The following is a 16,083-nucleotide window of genomic DNA, read 5'->3' on the forward strand; positions in this document are numbered from 1 at the left end:
TCCCAAGGCTGTGTGTGGTGGTCACGCCTGTAATCTCAGCGCTTTGGGAGGCCGAGGCGGGTGGATCACTTCAGGCCAGGAGTTCGAGACCAGCCTGGCCAACATGTTGAAACCCCGTCTCCACTAAAAATACAAAAATGAGCCAGGTATGGTGGCCCATGTCTGTAATCCCAGCTACTCAGGAGGCTGAGGCAGGAGAATCACTTGAACCCAGGAGGCAGAGGTTGGAGTGAGCTGAGATCGTATCACTGCACTCCAGCCTGGTGACAGAGTGAGACTCTGCTTTAAAAAACAACCCCCAAAAAACTAGCTCTCAAGACTTTTATGATAGCTCTCTTCTCTTACAGCTGTTTTTGGGTTACCACCCCCATATTTTCCAACAAGCTACCATTTTCTACCTTCCGCTTACATTCACGGTCACTGGACACTTAGCAGATGATGGCTCTGGTTAGTGGCTTCTTGATGGCAGCACTCAAGGTAGTGATAATGGTGTGGCTGAGAACTTACAAAAGGGCTCCCCCACAGAAAAGGCTCTGCAGACATCAATCTCAAGGGTGGACCAGAGTTCCTAGCTCCACCCTTCCCCACAGGTATTTAAGTAGGTTATTAGAAGTATGCCTCCTGAGCAATTCCAAAATCCTGGCCGGAGCTATTATTGGGAGAGGATCCCACTCTGATGGGTTTTTTGCATTTTATGGCTCCAAATCCTTTCTCTCTTTCTATAGCCAAACATTCCGGCATGTGGCTTTGCAGTTCCTTTCACTGAAGGATTTGTTTCCCAATCTCTTTGAATCTGGACTGGTCTTATGATTTGTTTGGGCCAGTGGAGTGCCATGAAATTAATGGAGTACGAGTTCTGAGCCTGAGCCTCCAGGATCCCTGTCCACCTGTATTCTTGCATTTCTGTTATGGCCATGAGAATGCACTTCAGCTGCCCAGCCTAGGTCAGCTGACAGCTGTGAGACCGGCCAAGGTCCGCAGAGCCACTTCGCTGGGCACCCAGAGGTGTGAGCAGTGCATGCTTACTATGGTAGGCTACTGAGGCTTTGAGGACTGTTACCTAACAATATCGTGACCATAAATAACCGAAACGTCCCACTTAGAATGATGCACTTCTTGAAGAGTTATCAGAAGCAACTTTCACCTTCAAATAAAATAGTTCCCTGTAGATTGCTTCTTTCCTTGCATTGCCCCAAACTGAATATTTTTCACTGGTCTTCAGCGCTATAGATGTATTTCATGTCTTGGTAAAAACTGGACAATGAGCACAAGTGAAACGTCATTCTTTATTAGGCATCAAATGAACAGGAGGGGGAAGCAAAGGGAAGAGTGACTGCCTATGTTTCTATAGACTCTGGCTAACAGCCTGTCTACCCGGATGGGTGGATTGCTAATAGCAGTTAATGTTCATCATGTTGGCACCTGGGTGAAACTCCTTTCCATGCAGAGGTAAATGTAGGTACAGATCATTGAAAGGTAATCTTTAATTAATTGATTGTTTTTGAGACAGAGTCTCACTCTTGTCGCCCAGGCTGGAAGTGCAGTGGTGTGATCTCAGCTCACTGCAACCTCTGCCTCCTGGGTTCAAGGGATTCTTCTGCCTCAGCCTCCCAAGTGCTGAGCAGCTGGGATTACAGGTGCAAGCCACCACCACCGGCTAATTTTTGTATTTTTGGTAGAGACAGGGTTTCACCACGTTGGCCAGGCTGGTCTCCAACTCCTGACCTCAGGTGATCCACCCACCTCGGCCTCCCAAAGTGCTGGGGTTATAGGTGTGAGCCACCGCACCCGGCCGAGAGGTGATCTTCAGAAGACTTACTGGTGGGTGATGACAGTGTTTGGGCCCCTAATTTTAAAAAGGATTAGAAGCAGTGACAAGAATTTGGCAAAACAAATTTCTGAACCCAAGACTGTTGTGCACTGGCAAGTGTAGGATGTTTGTCCTCAGCTGGAGTCCCTAAACTCCGACACACACAGGTAAGTAAAATGACTGTGCTCTACCTTTTTAAATATGTGCCAGGCACAGTGACTCATGCCTGTAATCTTAGCACTTTGGGACGCTCAGGTGGGCACATCACCTGACATCAGGAGTTTGAGACCAGCCTGGGCAACATAATGAAACCCCGGCTCTCCTAAAAATATAAAAATTAGCCAGGCCTGGTGGTGTGTGCCTGTAATCCGAGCTGCTTGGGAGGCTGAGGCACGAGAATCGCTTGAACCCAGGAGGTGGAGGTTGCAGTGAGCCAAGATCTCATCACTGCACTCCAGCTTGGGCAACAGAGTGAGACTCCGCCTCAAAAAAAAAAAAATGTTCTACAGACCAATATCTATAGCAAGGTTTATAAGACAGACACCAAGCTTCTGGCTCTTTGGTTATGTAGTGGTCATATATCTCTGATGATGACTGAATGAAGCATATGGGGAACTTCATTAATGTTCCTTTGGTCATTCAAGGCCTTCCATCAATCAATCTCAGCAAGTGTACTTTCTGAGTGTCTTGTCTCTTGGAGGTTAATTTACAGATGAGAGAAGATATAAACAAGTTGCCTCCTTTCCCAGTGAAACACTGATGTCTTCTCCCTCTTCTAACTCATCTCAACTTGGTCTCTGAACTTAGCGCTGTGGACATACCATATGTGTCCTTAGGCAAGAGGATCTTCAATTGGTTCCTGGGTTCATTGGGCTCCTGTGGCTTTCCAACACAGATTACTCAGTCTCTTGCATCTCAGTGTGAACACCTAGGATGACCGTTTTTCTGCTCTGGAAAGGAAAAACACTGTGCACTTCTGCCCGATGGCAGAATCAGAACCCAGGATGGAATGCAGAGGCAGCAGCTGAGAGGGCAGCAGTGCAGCACACTCTCCTCCATGCCACCTGGGTTTCCAGAGGAGACCATGATTTTTTAAATTATTTTTTGAGACAAAGTTTTGCTCTTGTTGCCCAGGCTGGAGTGCAACGGCACTATCTCGGCTCATTGTAACCACTGCCTCCCGGGTTCAAGCGATTCTCCTGCCTCAGCCTCCTGAGTAGCTGGGATTACAGGTGCCCACCACCATGCCCAGCTAATTTTTGTATTTTTATTAGAGACAGGATTTCACTATGTTGGCCAGGCTAGTCTCGAACTCCTGACCTCAGGCGATCCACCCACCTCAGCCTCCCAAAGTACTGGGATTACAGGCATGAGCCACCGCACCCGGCCAACCATGATTTTTTAAAATGTGCATTCATAAGGGAGTGAGCTAACACAGAAACTCATGGGATTAGCATAAAGAAACATTTCTTTCTAAGGGAAATGTATGAGTCATTTTTTTTTTCTTATAAGACTGCTGTGAGTCAAGTTCTATGGCCAAATTCTGGATGAATACAGGATTTATAAACACTTGATATATTGTACAAGCTGTAGAAAGACTTCCTATTGGGCAATGGTATCTTTGCAGAATTTGTTTTTTATACTGGGAAGCAAAAGTTCCACAGGGAACAAGTTAACTCATAAGGTTTAGTCACTGGAAACTGCAAAAGACGAAAGCCTACAAAGATGAAAGAACAGACACTTTCGAGCTCCCTGATGGACAGGAATCCTACTTACCAGAGCCCTTCCTCTACAGCAGCATTTCTGAGTGGGGTTTCTGGACCAGAAGCATCAGCACCACCTGGGAACTTGTTAGAAATGCCAATTCTTGAGCCTCTTTCCAGACCTACCGAATTGGAAAGTCGGGGTTGAGGCCCAGCAGTGTGTTTTCACAAACCCTCCTGGGGATTCCGACGCACACCAGTTTGAGAGCTACACGTTTCTAAGAGACAATCTAGGCAGACTGTACACAGGAAATGGCTTTTTCCTTTCACAAAAATATGTAGTCCCTAGTGCCCTAAGGCATCCACTGTAGATAATAGGTTACATTCTCTCTCTGCAACTAGGATGGTACTGGTATGTACCATCCCTGGGGATTATTGAGAAAATAGTCATCCAAATAGTTGTCATTGTTCTATGATTAAGTCCCCAGTGACAGTTTTGTTGCTGTCCGCCAATCAACTACTAAGCCATTTGGTTACACAGCAGCACTTCACTTCGAGGAACCAGTTTTTGTATGGATAAAGAAAATCTAAGTTACGCTGTGCCAGCAAGTCACTCCCTAGCTTCTCTGGCTTAGCATAATAAAGGATTATTTCTTGTTCCTAATACACCTGCAACACAGCTTGGCAAGGAAACTCTATTCCACGTAGTCACTCAGGGACGACGCTAATGGGATGTCTGTGTCAACACTTGCTTCCGTGATCATCACTATGACAAGGGGAGTACAAGATATGGTAAACTGCACTGGCTTTTAAAGCTACCATCTGGAATTGACACACAACCTTTTCTGTTTCATTGGAGAAGGCACATGGCCAAGTGTAACTTCAAAAGTGTGTGGGTAGTACATCCTATCCTGTTGTGCCCAGAAAAAGAACTGGAGTATCTGAGAGAACTGGAGTATCTGAGAACGGCCCTCGTGACTGCTATTCAAGGTTATGAGTGGGCCACAATGGCCATCATGCAAAGCTATGTGTTCACATTCAAGAAATAGCAGGGCTAAGAGTTTCCAGTTTTTACCTTCTTTCACTATCTCTTTGATTATATTGACTCTCAAATCTGCACCTTCCTTCCCAAGGTCTTTTTTGATCAACCTTTTTCATTTTCTTAAACTTTAAAAAAAAAATTGAAGTTAATATACATACAGGAAAGCACACACGTGTGTCTACAGCCTGATGAATGGTCACAAAGTGAGCATAACAGTGCAACTACCCCCCAGGCAAGAAATTGACCATTACCAGGAACTCACCAGCCCCATTTGGGCTCCTTCCAGCTCCCTCATGGCAACACTCCTGACTTCTAACACCATCAGTTATTTTTTTACACTCATTCATTCAACTAGTATTTCTCAGCTAGGCACCGGAACTTCTCAGTCCTGGCAGATGGTGTTACAAACCAAAGCATGAGATTTCATCCTAGTAAGCTTCCTGTTGGAAGACTGGATTTTTCTGGGGGTGGGGGTGACATATTTTAGGCAGGATTGGGGGTGGGTGAGCTCTCTCAACTCTCAAGGATTTTACCTAATAAATATTTTCCTTATTACCTGTTTAAGCACATCCAGTACTTCCTAAAAGAGCAGATGGGACCATAGCAAGAATCTCTTTGCTGCCTGACACATGAGAAGCGGCCTGCCCAGCTGGCACTTGCTCTCCTACAACCAGCCTCAACAAGGCATCGAGCTGCCTGCACCAGTGACAGCAAAGCAGCACCTGCCTGTCTGCAGCTCAGGGATTTTCTCTGGCTCTCAGTGGCACAGCCTTAGCCTTCCAGGCGGTTTCCAGGGCTGGGTAACTAGTTCCTTCTGGGTTGGGGAATGGGGAACAAGTGTAAAAGTTATTTTGGCTCAAATACAAGATTGACATTTGGTTTTAGAAATAGGAATATTTGTTATGCAGCTTCCATTTTATGAAAATGAGGGATATGTTTTCCATCCTCTTACCTATTTAATCAACAAAGGTCTTAATGGAGATGCAATGGGCAGCTGGATTCTTAAAATGCCAGCTCCTTCCCAATATCCTCTAAATCAGACATTTCTGTCTAAGCATGCACCTGCAAAAATGATACGTTGTTTTCCAGCTTCACTGCAAGATCCTTGCCAGAATTCAGGATAGGTATCTCAAGGATATCATTACAAGTTCCAAATAATGCCATCTTTCATGCTTGAAAAGCCATGACTGTCTGGTCCCTGCAGGGAGTAGCTGGTGCCTTCAGTGGGGAGGGGTTCGAGCGTGAGCAGCTCAGGAACATTGTGGTCTACGGTTCAGCCACATCCTTTGTGGTAAGAAACTGCAACAAAATGTACTTTATATTTTTATAATCAGCTGGCTTTTAAATTACAGCCATGCTGAATAAGAGCAGAGAAAACGTATGATTAGTAATTTCCTTATGCAGAAAGTAGAACAGTTTCTGGCTAAGGCCTAGGGCTTTAAAAAAAAAAAAAAGGTGCTTTTAGTAAAAAAAAGAAAATGGAAAACTCTTTATTCCAAAGCCAAAGCAATGGTTCATGGCCTCCTTCTGAGCAGTAATAGTCCAGCTCCACGAGGAAGTGGAAATGGAAAAGATTAGCTTGGGAAAATATTCTAAGAGCTGTCTGCCTGCCCAGCCACTGTCACCTATATACTGAGCCACCTTCTCTGGTCCTTACAAGCACGGAAAAATGGATCTGTGGCAGCCATGGTTCCTGGACTTCTAGAAATGACTATATTCCAGGAGATGCAGAAATGCTACTGAACATGGATGTGCAGCACCACAGAAAACCTATGTGGGATCCTGATCACCACTGGAAGGCCGGCTCTTTATAGAGCTAAGGTAAAAACCAATGTTTGTTTTGATGTAGTTCCCCCACCCTGCCTAACATGTTTGGGGAATAACAGATGTATCATGTCTCATACTTTGGGAGCAACAGCTTCTTACTGTGGACCAAAGGCTATGTTCAGAAACACCTGGGATGCTTGTTAAGGATGGGGATTCTCAGACCAGGCTGGAAATTTGCTTTTTTGTTTGTTTGTTTGTTTGTTTTTTGAGAACAGAGTCTTATTCTGTTGGCCGGGCTGGAGTGCCATGGCGCGATCTTGACTCACTGCAACCTCCGCCTCCTGAGTAGCTGAGATTACAGGCGTGCACCACCACATCCGGCTAGTTTTTTGTAGTTTTAGTAGAGATGGGGTTTCACCATGTTGCCCAGGCTGATCTCAAATTCCTGAGCTCAGGTGATCTGCCTGCCTCGGCCTCCCAAAGTGCTGGGATTATTGGCCTGAGCCACCACACCCACCTAGACTTCTCTTAAGCTGGAAAATAAGATCAGGAGTTGCCAACCCCATGCTGATCTTACTTGGGAACCTTGCCCAAGCCTCCTGTCACAAATCCCTTTTATGGAGTTTGTGCCTCAATAAACTGCAGCTGTACCAATGGGCATAATCAGGCTTGTTTATATAGTATACCAGGATCCCAAGACAAAAGGCATTCTAAATGCCTAGTGTGATTAAAGCAAACAAGGTACCAGCTAGCATTCATTACTTAGAGGTCAGATACCTATCTTGTATCTGATAAAACAAGCACTCATTTTCTTTTTCAAAATCTAGCATGAGAAATCAGAAGGGCAGCATGCAGACACGGGGATTCATTTGCTCGCTCATTTACATTCATGCCTTTCCTTTCTCAGATGGAACAAAGAAAATTTCCAGGCCCAGGAACCACCAGAGGTACTACCTTATTTGCTCAAAAGGTAGGTTATGCCCATAAGGGGCAGACCACGCATGGCTCTACCTCTCTCTCTCTCTCTACACACACACACACACACATACACACACACACTCTCTCTCTCTCTCTCCTGCTTTTACTGTGCCATTTTGGATCTGTAGGAACTTGGGCTTGAAGAGCTACATGATCTGAAATTCAGCATGTATCAGGTAGTAGGTTATGTCCCGAGAGGGATGTGCCTCCAGGTGGCTGTGACCTCACTTTCACAGTTCATGCAGAGGAAAGTCATCCTTGTGGTCCTAGGAGAGCTGGTCTGTTGCTGCCCAGGTTTGCCCGCACTGCCAGCATGGCTCTCACAGCCCCCCAAGTTGTTTTCCTCTGAAAGGTTCAAATCTTGACTCTGAAACAGACCTCATAATGAAACACCTATGGGAAAAGTCTATTCTCTGGCCTCTTTCCTGAGCTCAATAATGTTTAATTTTTAAAAGCGGGGGAGGGAGGGAAAGAAGTCTCTGATATTTCTCCAGTGCACTTGGCTCTCATAGATGGCCTTGGCCAAAACTCACCACCAGCGATTGTGCCAAAACACCTGGTTTGAATTCTGGCTGTCATGCTGCTTCATTTAATGAGATGGTCCCAACTTACTTTACTGTTTAAAAAGAATTTGGGGCCAGATGCAGTGGCTCATGCTTTTAATCTCAGCACTTTAGGAGGCCGAGGTGGGCTGATCATGAGGTCAGGAGATCGAGACCATCCTGGCCAACACGATGAAACCCCATCTCTACTAAAAATACAAAAAATTAGCCGGGCATGGTGGCGGGCGCCTGTAGTCCCAGCTACTTGGGAGGTTGAGGCAGGAGAATGGCGTGAACCCGGGAAGCGGAGCTTGCAGTGAGCCAAGATCATGCTACTGCACTCCAGCCTGGGCGACAGAGTGAGACTCCATTCTCCAAAAAAAAAAAAAAAAAAAGTGTCCGGCTTCATCTCTCCTTTCTTGTCACTACACGTATCACCTAGTCACCCAGCAGTTGTACTCAGAGTCAAGGACTAGTGCTTCTGCCCCTGAGAAGAACCATCTCGGGCTCCCCATCGGAAGAGCACTTTGTCTAAGGAGGCCTCAAACTTCAGCCTCCCGACTTGCAATCTGAGTCAGGAGCCAAGCTGTGGAAGTGGACAAGTGCCCTCGGAAGATGCTGTCTCCCTGTCGGAGCCGACTGGCGCACTCACCCTCCCTGCTCAGCTCAATCCATCAGCGTGTGCTGCCACTGCCGTAAGTCAATTGGCTCGGGGCGGACAGCTATCAGAGATGAAACAGGGACAAGGAAAAGAGCTTAATGAAATTTTATTTTGAAAATATGGCAAGAGTCTAAGGCACTTCAAACATTTAAATACATAGAGGACCAAAGTAAATGTGACACGGTAAAAAGGAATCCATAAATACAAAGAGAACTACACTGTGTTTCTCTAGAGGCAAATACAGAGCCGATTCCTCTAACACAATCCAACCTTTAGCATTGGAGTTGTGCAATTAATACAAATGATGATGTTACGTGTAGTTCTTCATGGCTTCAGTATGGAATACAAAAGCTGAAAATACTGTGTCAAGTTCATATAGATACCCTTTTTATAAAAAGTCATATATTACATCTACCTGGCTAAGACCAAATGAGCATCATCTTTTCTAAGTTTTATACTTTGAGAGTTGTGTCTGGCCCAGGCCCACGTTACCAATGATCAAAGTCATCTCGACTTCCTTATTTTAAGACAAAAGAAAAATCCAAAACTATGCTGGAATGAGATTTTGGAAGAACTTTCTGGTGGTTCCACATTTAGTAAATATAAATATTTGTGGAAAAATCTTAAAACGTCTCAGTGAGAACCAGACACTTCTTTGTGGGAGTGAACAGAAGGTGCCCCTTCAGATCAGAATTCCCTATGACTGTACAAAACGGAGCAGAGACTCAACAGCAACAGAGACTGGGTTAAAGTGTGCCCTACACAGAAGATGGCCAGAAAGGAGGTGCATGTGCCCAGGCTAGCAGTCTCTGCACTGTGAAAGCTTCAGCCTTTACCCCTGGGCTTGATGCTTCTGTTTGCTGGTGAGCTCAGGCACAATACGTATACATTCAGTATCTGTCACCCCAACAGGAACAATTAGCAGCTTAATAGTGGCATGTAAATGAAGGGCTATTTGCATACAATCAATCAAATGAACCTCGGTGGGTGGGGCCAGGAGACGTCTTCCTTCCAAGCCTAGGGGTGCCCTAGAGACCAGGAAAGGAAAAAAACTGGGGGTTAATAGGTGACCTCAGGCAGATGTGTACCCTGTGACCTAGGATCTGGGCCCACCACAGCCAACAACCAGCTGTGAGCCCGAGCCAGGAGAGCTCTGGCTGAGAACAGGGAACAGGTGTCCACAGCTCCAAGGCCAGCTGGGCTCAGCAGTGCTATGTCCGGCTGTCCTGGGAAGTCACCTTCCCACTCAGAGTGAACTGTGGACTACAGGCTGCCTGCCATCTGCTTCAGGAACAATGCCAGAACCATGGTGAAATATCCCCATGGGCTCGGGGGGTGCTATCTGGATAATTCTGCACAGAATCAAAACCTCTATGGGAAGCTGTGAGCATATGTCTTGCAAGGACAAGCAAGGCCCAGCCTCCGCTAAAACATTAGTTCTCCTGCCTTTTGCGGGGTGGAGGCAGAAAGGATGAACGCTAAAGCTCCAGACTAAAACTTCCATTTTCTGAATCAACATAAAATCTGTCTCCCGTCAATTCCTGGAGGAAGGGGGTCCACCAGTCTGGTGGATTTCAGCCTATTTACAAATGCCAAATGCACAACACTGACCGGAGACTGGGCTTTTGCAAAGTTGACATGGGCATACAGAAGAACAGCGATGTCCTTGTGTCCTGCTTCCAGGGCGATTGAGAGCGCAGTGCTGCCATCCTTAAGATGGAAAGAACAAGCCATGTTGGGTTTCTCAAACCTCCAGACAACCGAAAGGTAACAGAACAAAACACTCTCTAATAATTGGCAAGGTTCCCCAAATATCCCTACTCGTTTGGTCTTCTGGGAAACTTTTTTGGGACCTCTAAGGGTGAAGGCCTGAGGATGTGAAGATGAATGAGGCAAGCCTCCACCCTCCAGAGGTCCCAGTTAAGAGGATTATCTTACTCAACCATTCTGTCCACCAGGAGGGGGAAGCAGAAGATGGGGATAGAAAGTTTTTTTTTCTTCTAATTATGAATGACCAGGCAAGCAGCAGTAGTGTGTGTTTAGAGACTCTGCAATTTGCCAAAGATCTTTTACCTTTCCTCTTAGAGAGGGCACTGTGATCCTAAAACCCTAACCACCTCGGTTTAAGGCTACAAGTAACATCTGTGTGTAAGCACGCAATCCCAGTGGGTTGCACAGATCCATCTTCTGGAAATAAGAGGGGAAACACTACATATGGGTGAAAAAAGCTTCACTTAACTGCTTGATTTCCATTAAATTTCAGGGATTTAAACGGATATAAAGGAGTATCAAGGGAAAGACCAACACAACTTGTTTTCTGTCTGTTTTTTGAGACAGGGTTTGTCTCCCAGGCTGCAGTGCAGTGGCACGATCACACATCACTGTAGCCTTGACCTCCAGGGCTCAAGTGATTCTCCTGCCTCAACCACCACCGTATCTGAGACTACAGGTGCATACCACCACACCTGGATAATTTTTTTTTGTAGAGATGGGAGTCTCACTATGTTGCCCAGGCTGGTCTTGAACTCCTGGGCTCGAGCGATCCTCCTGTCTCAGCCTCCCAAGGTGCTGGAATTACAGGAGTGACCCACTGTGCCCAGCCTATCTAGTCTTGAAATAAGGATTTCCCTCTGGTCAGCAGCAGCAGCAGGACACAGTTCTCTTTGGTTTAATCTTATGATCCTTCCCCTCACAAGCTTTGAAAGATAATAGAAGTAAAATCAAACAAAAACCACAGCACAGCTAACAAACTCTTCTGGAAGAAAGAAGTCAGTCAGAAGCTCTCCCTCCCACAGAGGGGAAGAAGGGAATCTGCTACAGCTGCAGCTTCCGTGTGCTCCTGTGGAGACGGCTGAGTGTGAAGCTAGTCAGTCCCTCATACCAGTGAAAAACTCCGCTGGTTTTTCTCCCTGCTGGCTTGGGCCCAGAAGAATCTGACCTACAAAGGATATTTTCCTAACTTTTTGGTGTTTTGAGCTAAAGAAGCTCTGATCCAAACCTGTGATCCATAGAGATAAACTTTGAAAACCGGAACCAAGCCAACCCGACCTCTGTGACCTTTAAACCATCTCACTGCCTACATGCCAGTTCCTACCTTCTACCTATCACCACTCCTCTTCTTTGGCCTAGAGACATGCAGAAGTACCCCCTTTGGTTGAGTTTCCCGGTCAAGGAGTTATCTGGAAATGTGGACAGCCTGGGAACTGGGAGAAGAGAGCAGAGTGGTGTTGATGGGACAGACTAAGCAGAAATGGGAAAATGCTTCAAGAAGTCAAGCTACTCTACAGGCTCCGGCATATGCTGGTCACAAGCTACTCACTTTGATGGGTCACAGTGCCTTCACTTTGGGTGGGAAAAGGTTCACTATAGTAGGAACTGGTTTTAGTCACCGTGTAACTCCAGCCTGTAATGATAATCCAGATTTCCAAGTGCACCTGTCAGAAGTCACCTACACTGAATTTGATTCTGCAAATCCATTGATTTCCCTTTTGTAGAGGGGCTCTTGGACACGCCCGTTAAATCATTTTTTCATTTCATGAATTTTTGGGGTGGGGCCTATTTATTCTGCTTTGGGTACTAGTTTATGAGCGTGTTAGTTTGCACACAGTAAGTGTAGCCAAGCTTGGCTGTGAAGGGAGGCACCTAGATGGTGACACAAATCCCAGAGGAGAATAGAGGAGGATTTGGTCGCTCCTGGCCAAAAGGCACTCCCAGGGCTCCCGTCCAGACTCCCCCAGACCCCTGGCCAGGAGGCCCAATGGAGACAGCTTACGTTGTCCTCTAGGTGACCGTTGCAGCCGGGCTGGGCCAGCAGCAGCTTGACGATCTCCACGTGCCCATGCTCGCTGGCACACATGAGGGCCGTGGAGCCCTCGTCATCCTGGATGTTGACATCAGCCCCACAGGCCAGAAGGCCCTTCACCATGTCTATCCGTCCGTGACTGACCGCCAGCATGAGGGCCGTCTGTCCCGCCTATGGGAAGAGATGACAAGGACTTCAGAAGTACGTACTGAGCGGGCAGTGGTGGCCTCTAGTGGGGCTGTGCTAGGGAAAGGGGGAAGAGTGTGGTGACAGAAGGGAAAGAACTGGCGATGGAACTACTTGGGGCAGGTGGTGGCGAGCAGGGAGAAACCAGCTTCCCAAGAGCTATGAGCAAAGGAAGGGCATAAAGTAAGGAGCCAACTTCATTTTAGCGTGGAGGATGTCTCAGTAGAGTAAGGGGCTGGAAGTTCAGGTGGTGTTTAAAAGTCAAGCTATGGGCCTGGAGTGGTGGGTCACGCCTGTAACCCTAGCACTTTGGGAGGCTGAGGCAGGCGGATTGTCTGAGCTCAGGAGCTCAAGAGCAGCCTGGGCAACACTGAAACCCCATCTCTACTTAAAAAAAAGCCAGGGGCTGGCACAGTAGCTCATGCCTGTAATCCCAGCACTTCAGGAGGCTGAGTCAGGTGGATCATGAGGTCAGGAGATCAAGACCATCCTGGCTAACACGGTGAAACCTTGTCTCTACTAAAAATACAAAAAATAAGCCGGATGTGGGGGTGGGAGCCTGTAGTCCCAGCTACTTGGGAGGCTGAGGCAGAGCTTCCAGTGAGCCAAGATCGCACCACTGCACTCCAGCCTGGGTGACAGAATGAGACTTAGTCTGAAAAAAAAAAAAAAAGCCAGGTGTGGTGGTGTGTGCCTGTTAGTCCCTGCTACTCGGGAGGCTAAGGCAGGAGAATCACTCCAACCAGGGAGCCCGAGGTGGTTGCAGTGAGCCAAGATCACGCCACTGCACTCCAGCCTGGGGGACAGAGCAAGACTGTCTCTTAAAAAAAAAAAAAAAAGTCAAGCTGTGAACACATCTGGACCTGGGACACTGTTTGCTATGAAGACACTACAACACAGAGACAGGAAGCAACAGTCACTGAGTATCTGATGGGGATGCCCAATCATTTATATGTAGGGGAACTAACAGTATTTCCATGCAAACTACGCAAATGGACGAAAGGCAAAGGAGGGAGAAGTTTCCAGTGTGAAATTTAAGCCCTTATTTTCCTGGTATGTTTGGTCAGCCAGGACTACCAGGCAGTGTATGGACTCAGGGCAGGCCTGCAAACAAGTGCACTGTGGTGGGAGCGTGGCATCTATGCCTGCTCTGCCAGAGTGGCCACCGCAGTCCTGCCTGCTGGTTAGGGGTGCATTCCTGAGCACAGGAACCAGGCGCACTAACCTGACTAGCTTTGGCATTCACATCCCCACAGCCAAAGAGTTCTTCCACAACCCGCATGTCCTTCTCTGCTTCCACAGCGACGAGGGCCGCCAGCATGATGGGGGTGTAGCCTGCCTTGTTCTGGTGATCCACATTACACACATCTGCAAAAAAAAAAAAAAAAAAAAAGTCTCTTAGGAAGCAGCCCCTTCTAACAGCAGCCGCTTACGAAGACACTGAAGGGATGGTGTTTACAGGAGCCCAGTGAAATGGTACCAGGTGGCTGGAGACCAAGAGTGACTTAGAAGGAAATGTGAGAGATGTTTTCATACTAAACCAAAAACCTTTTTTTTCCCTCCATTTCACGAGACCTGAAGCAAGAGAAACAACGGTGAGCTTCTACAGCATATCTTGTTTGCAACTGGTGGCTGAAATGCAATGGCTTGGAAGTCTGGGTGGTGGTTCTAATGGCTGCTCTTGAGAATAAACGATCATATGGAATCTAGGCACTCAGCTGTGTTTAGGAAAGTGAAGCAGGTAGTGAGCTACTCATCAACGAAGTGTTTGTAAACGCTTACGTATGGAACGTTGGACAGGGTGGCACCTACTTATCCAAACACTACTCATTCTGAGACTCTGAATTTACTACTCTGGCCTGTTGGGGGTCCTGAAAAGCAGAATTCCAATCATATAACATCCAGCTCCAGAATTTATGGTCGAGAGCAAATGCAGTTAAGTCCCCTCAACAGAACCGATGAACCAGACCTTTTCTATTCTTGTAATTCTTAAGGAGTCTTCAGGGATAAAATTATCCTTCGGGCACTGAAAAGTTCCTTCAGCCCTTTCTCGGAAATGACCGGAATGGGGAGTGTCAGAAAGCAGCTTTTATGTGGGACCAAATATGAAGTTAAAAATGTTCAGAATGTTTCTATCATGAAGGAAAATAAAAGGTACCATGAACATTTACCTTAAGATCCCAAACAACTCCATACTAAGGACATGTTTTTAAAAGTGGGTGTTTTTAATGCAGAAAAGAAAAGGCCCTGTGGCGGAGAAGCAGGTGAGTTCGTGTGCGCTTCGGGGCTCCTCAGCACCTCGGACTTTGCGGACTTTGCTCTGCATAGATGCTGAAGCATCCTAGATCTACACCTTACGGAGCCAGAATCTCAGCCTAGAAGGGGGAGCAGTAACCATTAAGATAAGTGATTAACCCAAACCATCCAGCAATGGAATTAAAATTACTTAATTTGCCAAGATGTTTTATCAACTTCTAAGGGTATACACTAAGCTGTTCCTGTCAGGAGTGATAGTGAAATCTTGTTTTCAGCCTCCCTGGATATTATCTACTTCTGTTTAAACAATCACTCTGGCTGACTGTATCACCAGCTCTGTTTATAGTCTAGAAAGCCTGAAGAGGAGGGGCTTGAAATTCCTTCCTGTAAGATGGAAGCAGTTATACCCTAACATGGCTCCAAAAAGAGGGAACAAACACACTTATAAGAGAAAGGAAGGATAAATCTGCTTGGCTTTCTTCTCTGCATCAATTCCAAGTTCCCAAAACAGAGCAGAAGCGATTGGACAGTGGATGAAGACAGAATTTCAGAAAATTGGACAGTTTGATTGCATATTCTAAGGTTCACACTGCATCCTCATTAATCAGACTGAGATACTGTGACTTCTCTGTCACACACTAGAAATAAAAATATGTATTACAAAAATTAAAAGATTTGGGGTCTATGTGGCATCAGGCTGCTCCATTTGAACAAGAAGTTGAAAGCTCACAGTTTCTTGAGGGTACCATCTGTGTATGTGCCCCTCCCTCACTTCATGTCTAAGATGTCCACTGGCTCTATTCTGGGATAACAAGTTTCTACTATTCTATTATGGTTGAGAGACAAGAATAACATGCCCTTTGCTCTATGCTGTTTCCCCAATAACAGTATATTTTGGTGAGAATGGTGATCATTTGACCATCTGTTAAGGTGGCTTTGCTTAGTCCCCATCTTGACTAACCACACACTTCTGCAAGGACAGCAGTCATGGAGTAAGGTCAAATCAAGTGGTCCACATGCACCAAGGCTGTGACCCTGGGCCTGTAAGCAGCACTCTGCCTCCTGAGTGCAAACCGGCCAGGCCCGAATGATTCAGCTCAGGAGCGAACGTGAGTCATGCTTCTTACCAGGGATACACCTCTCACTTGAATGCAGCTGAACTGCAGCAAGAAGATCCTCAAAACCTCCTTTCAAAAACAGATCTAGAATCTGTGTCACCCAGTTTTGTTTAAACTTCAAGCCTCTTATGAATGACTCAAGAAAATTCTTGCCATGTCATGTGGAAAAGCAATAAAAAGGATTTTTAGCATGGTCAGAGAATTCAGGAGTGGCTCAA

The 16,083-nt window shown here is 46.3% G+C and overlaps 1 protein-coding gene across 3 annotated transcripts in view; it reads right to left on the reverse strand.

Moving 5' to 3' along the window:
- Positions 1-8,592: 8,592 nt before the first annotated feature.
- Positions 8,593-16,083, reverse strand: part of LOC117978543 (KN motif and ankyrin repeat domain-containing protein 1-like) — a 33,986-nt gene continuing 26,495 nt past the window's right edge. For 2 of the 3 annotated variants that reach the window (XM_063601012.1, XM_063601011.1), the window contains 4 exons: positions 13,717-13,859; positions 12,276-12,476; positions 10,115-10,213; positions 8,593-9,531 (listed from right to left, as the gene is read on the reverse strand). In XM_063601012.1, the coding sequence (XP_063457082.1) occupies positions 9,469-9,531; positions 10,115-10,213; positions 12,276-12,476; positions 13,717-13,859 (506 nt within the window). In that variant the 3' untranslated portion in view covers positions 8,593-9,468. Of the gene's footprint in view, positions 10,214-12,275; positions 12,477-13,716; positions 13,860-16,083 lie in introns of all 3 variants that reach the window. The other variant, XM_063601010.1, reaches the window with a different exon arrangement.

This window comes from Pan paniscus, chromosome 21, assembly GCF_029289425.2.
Source record: "Pan paniscus chromosome 21, NHGRI_mPanPan1-v2.0_pri, whole genome shotgun sequence".
NCBI classification, from domain to species: Eukaryota; Metazoa; Chordata; class Mammalia; order Primates; family Hominidae; genus Pan; species Pan paniscus.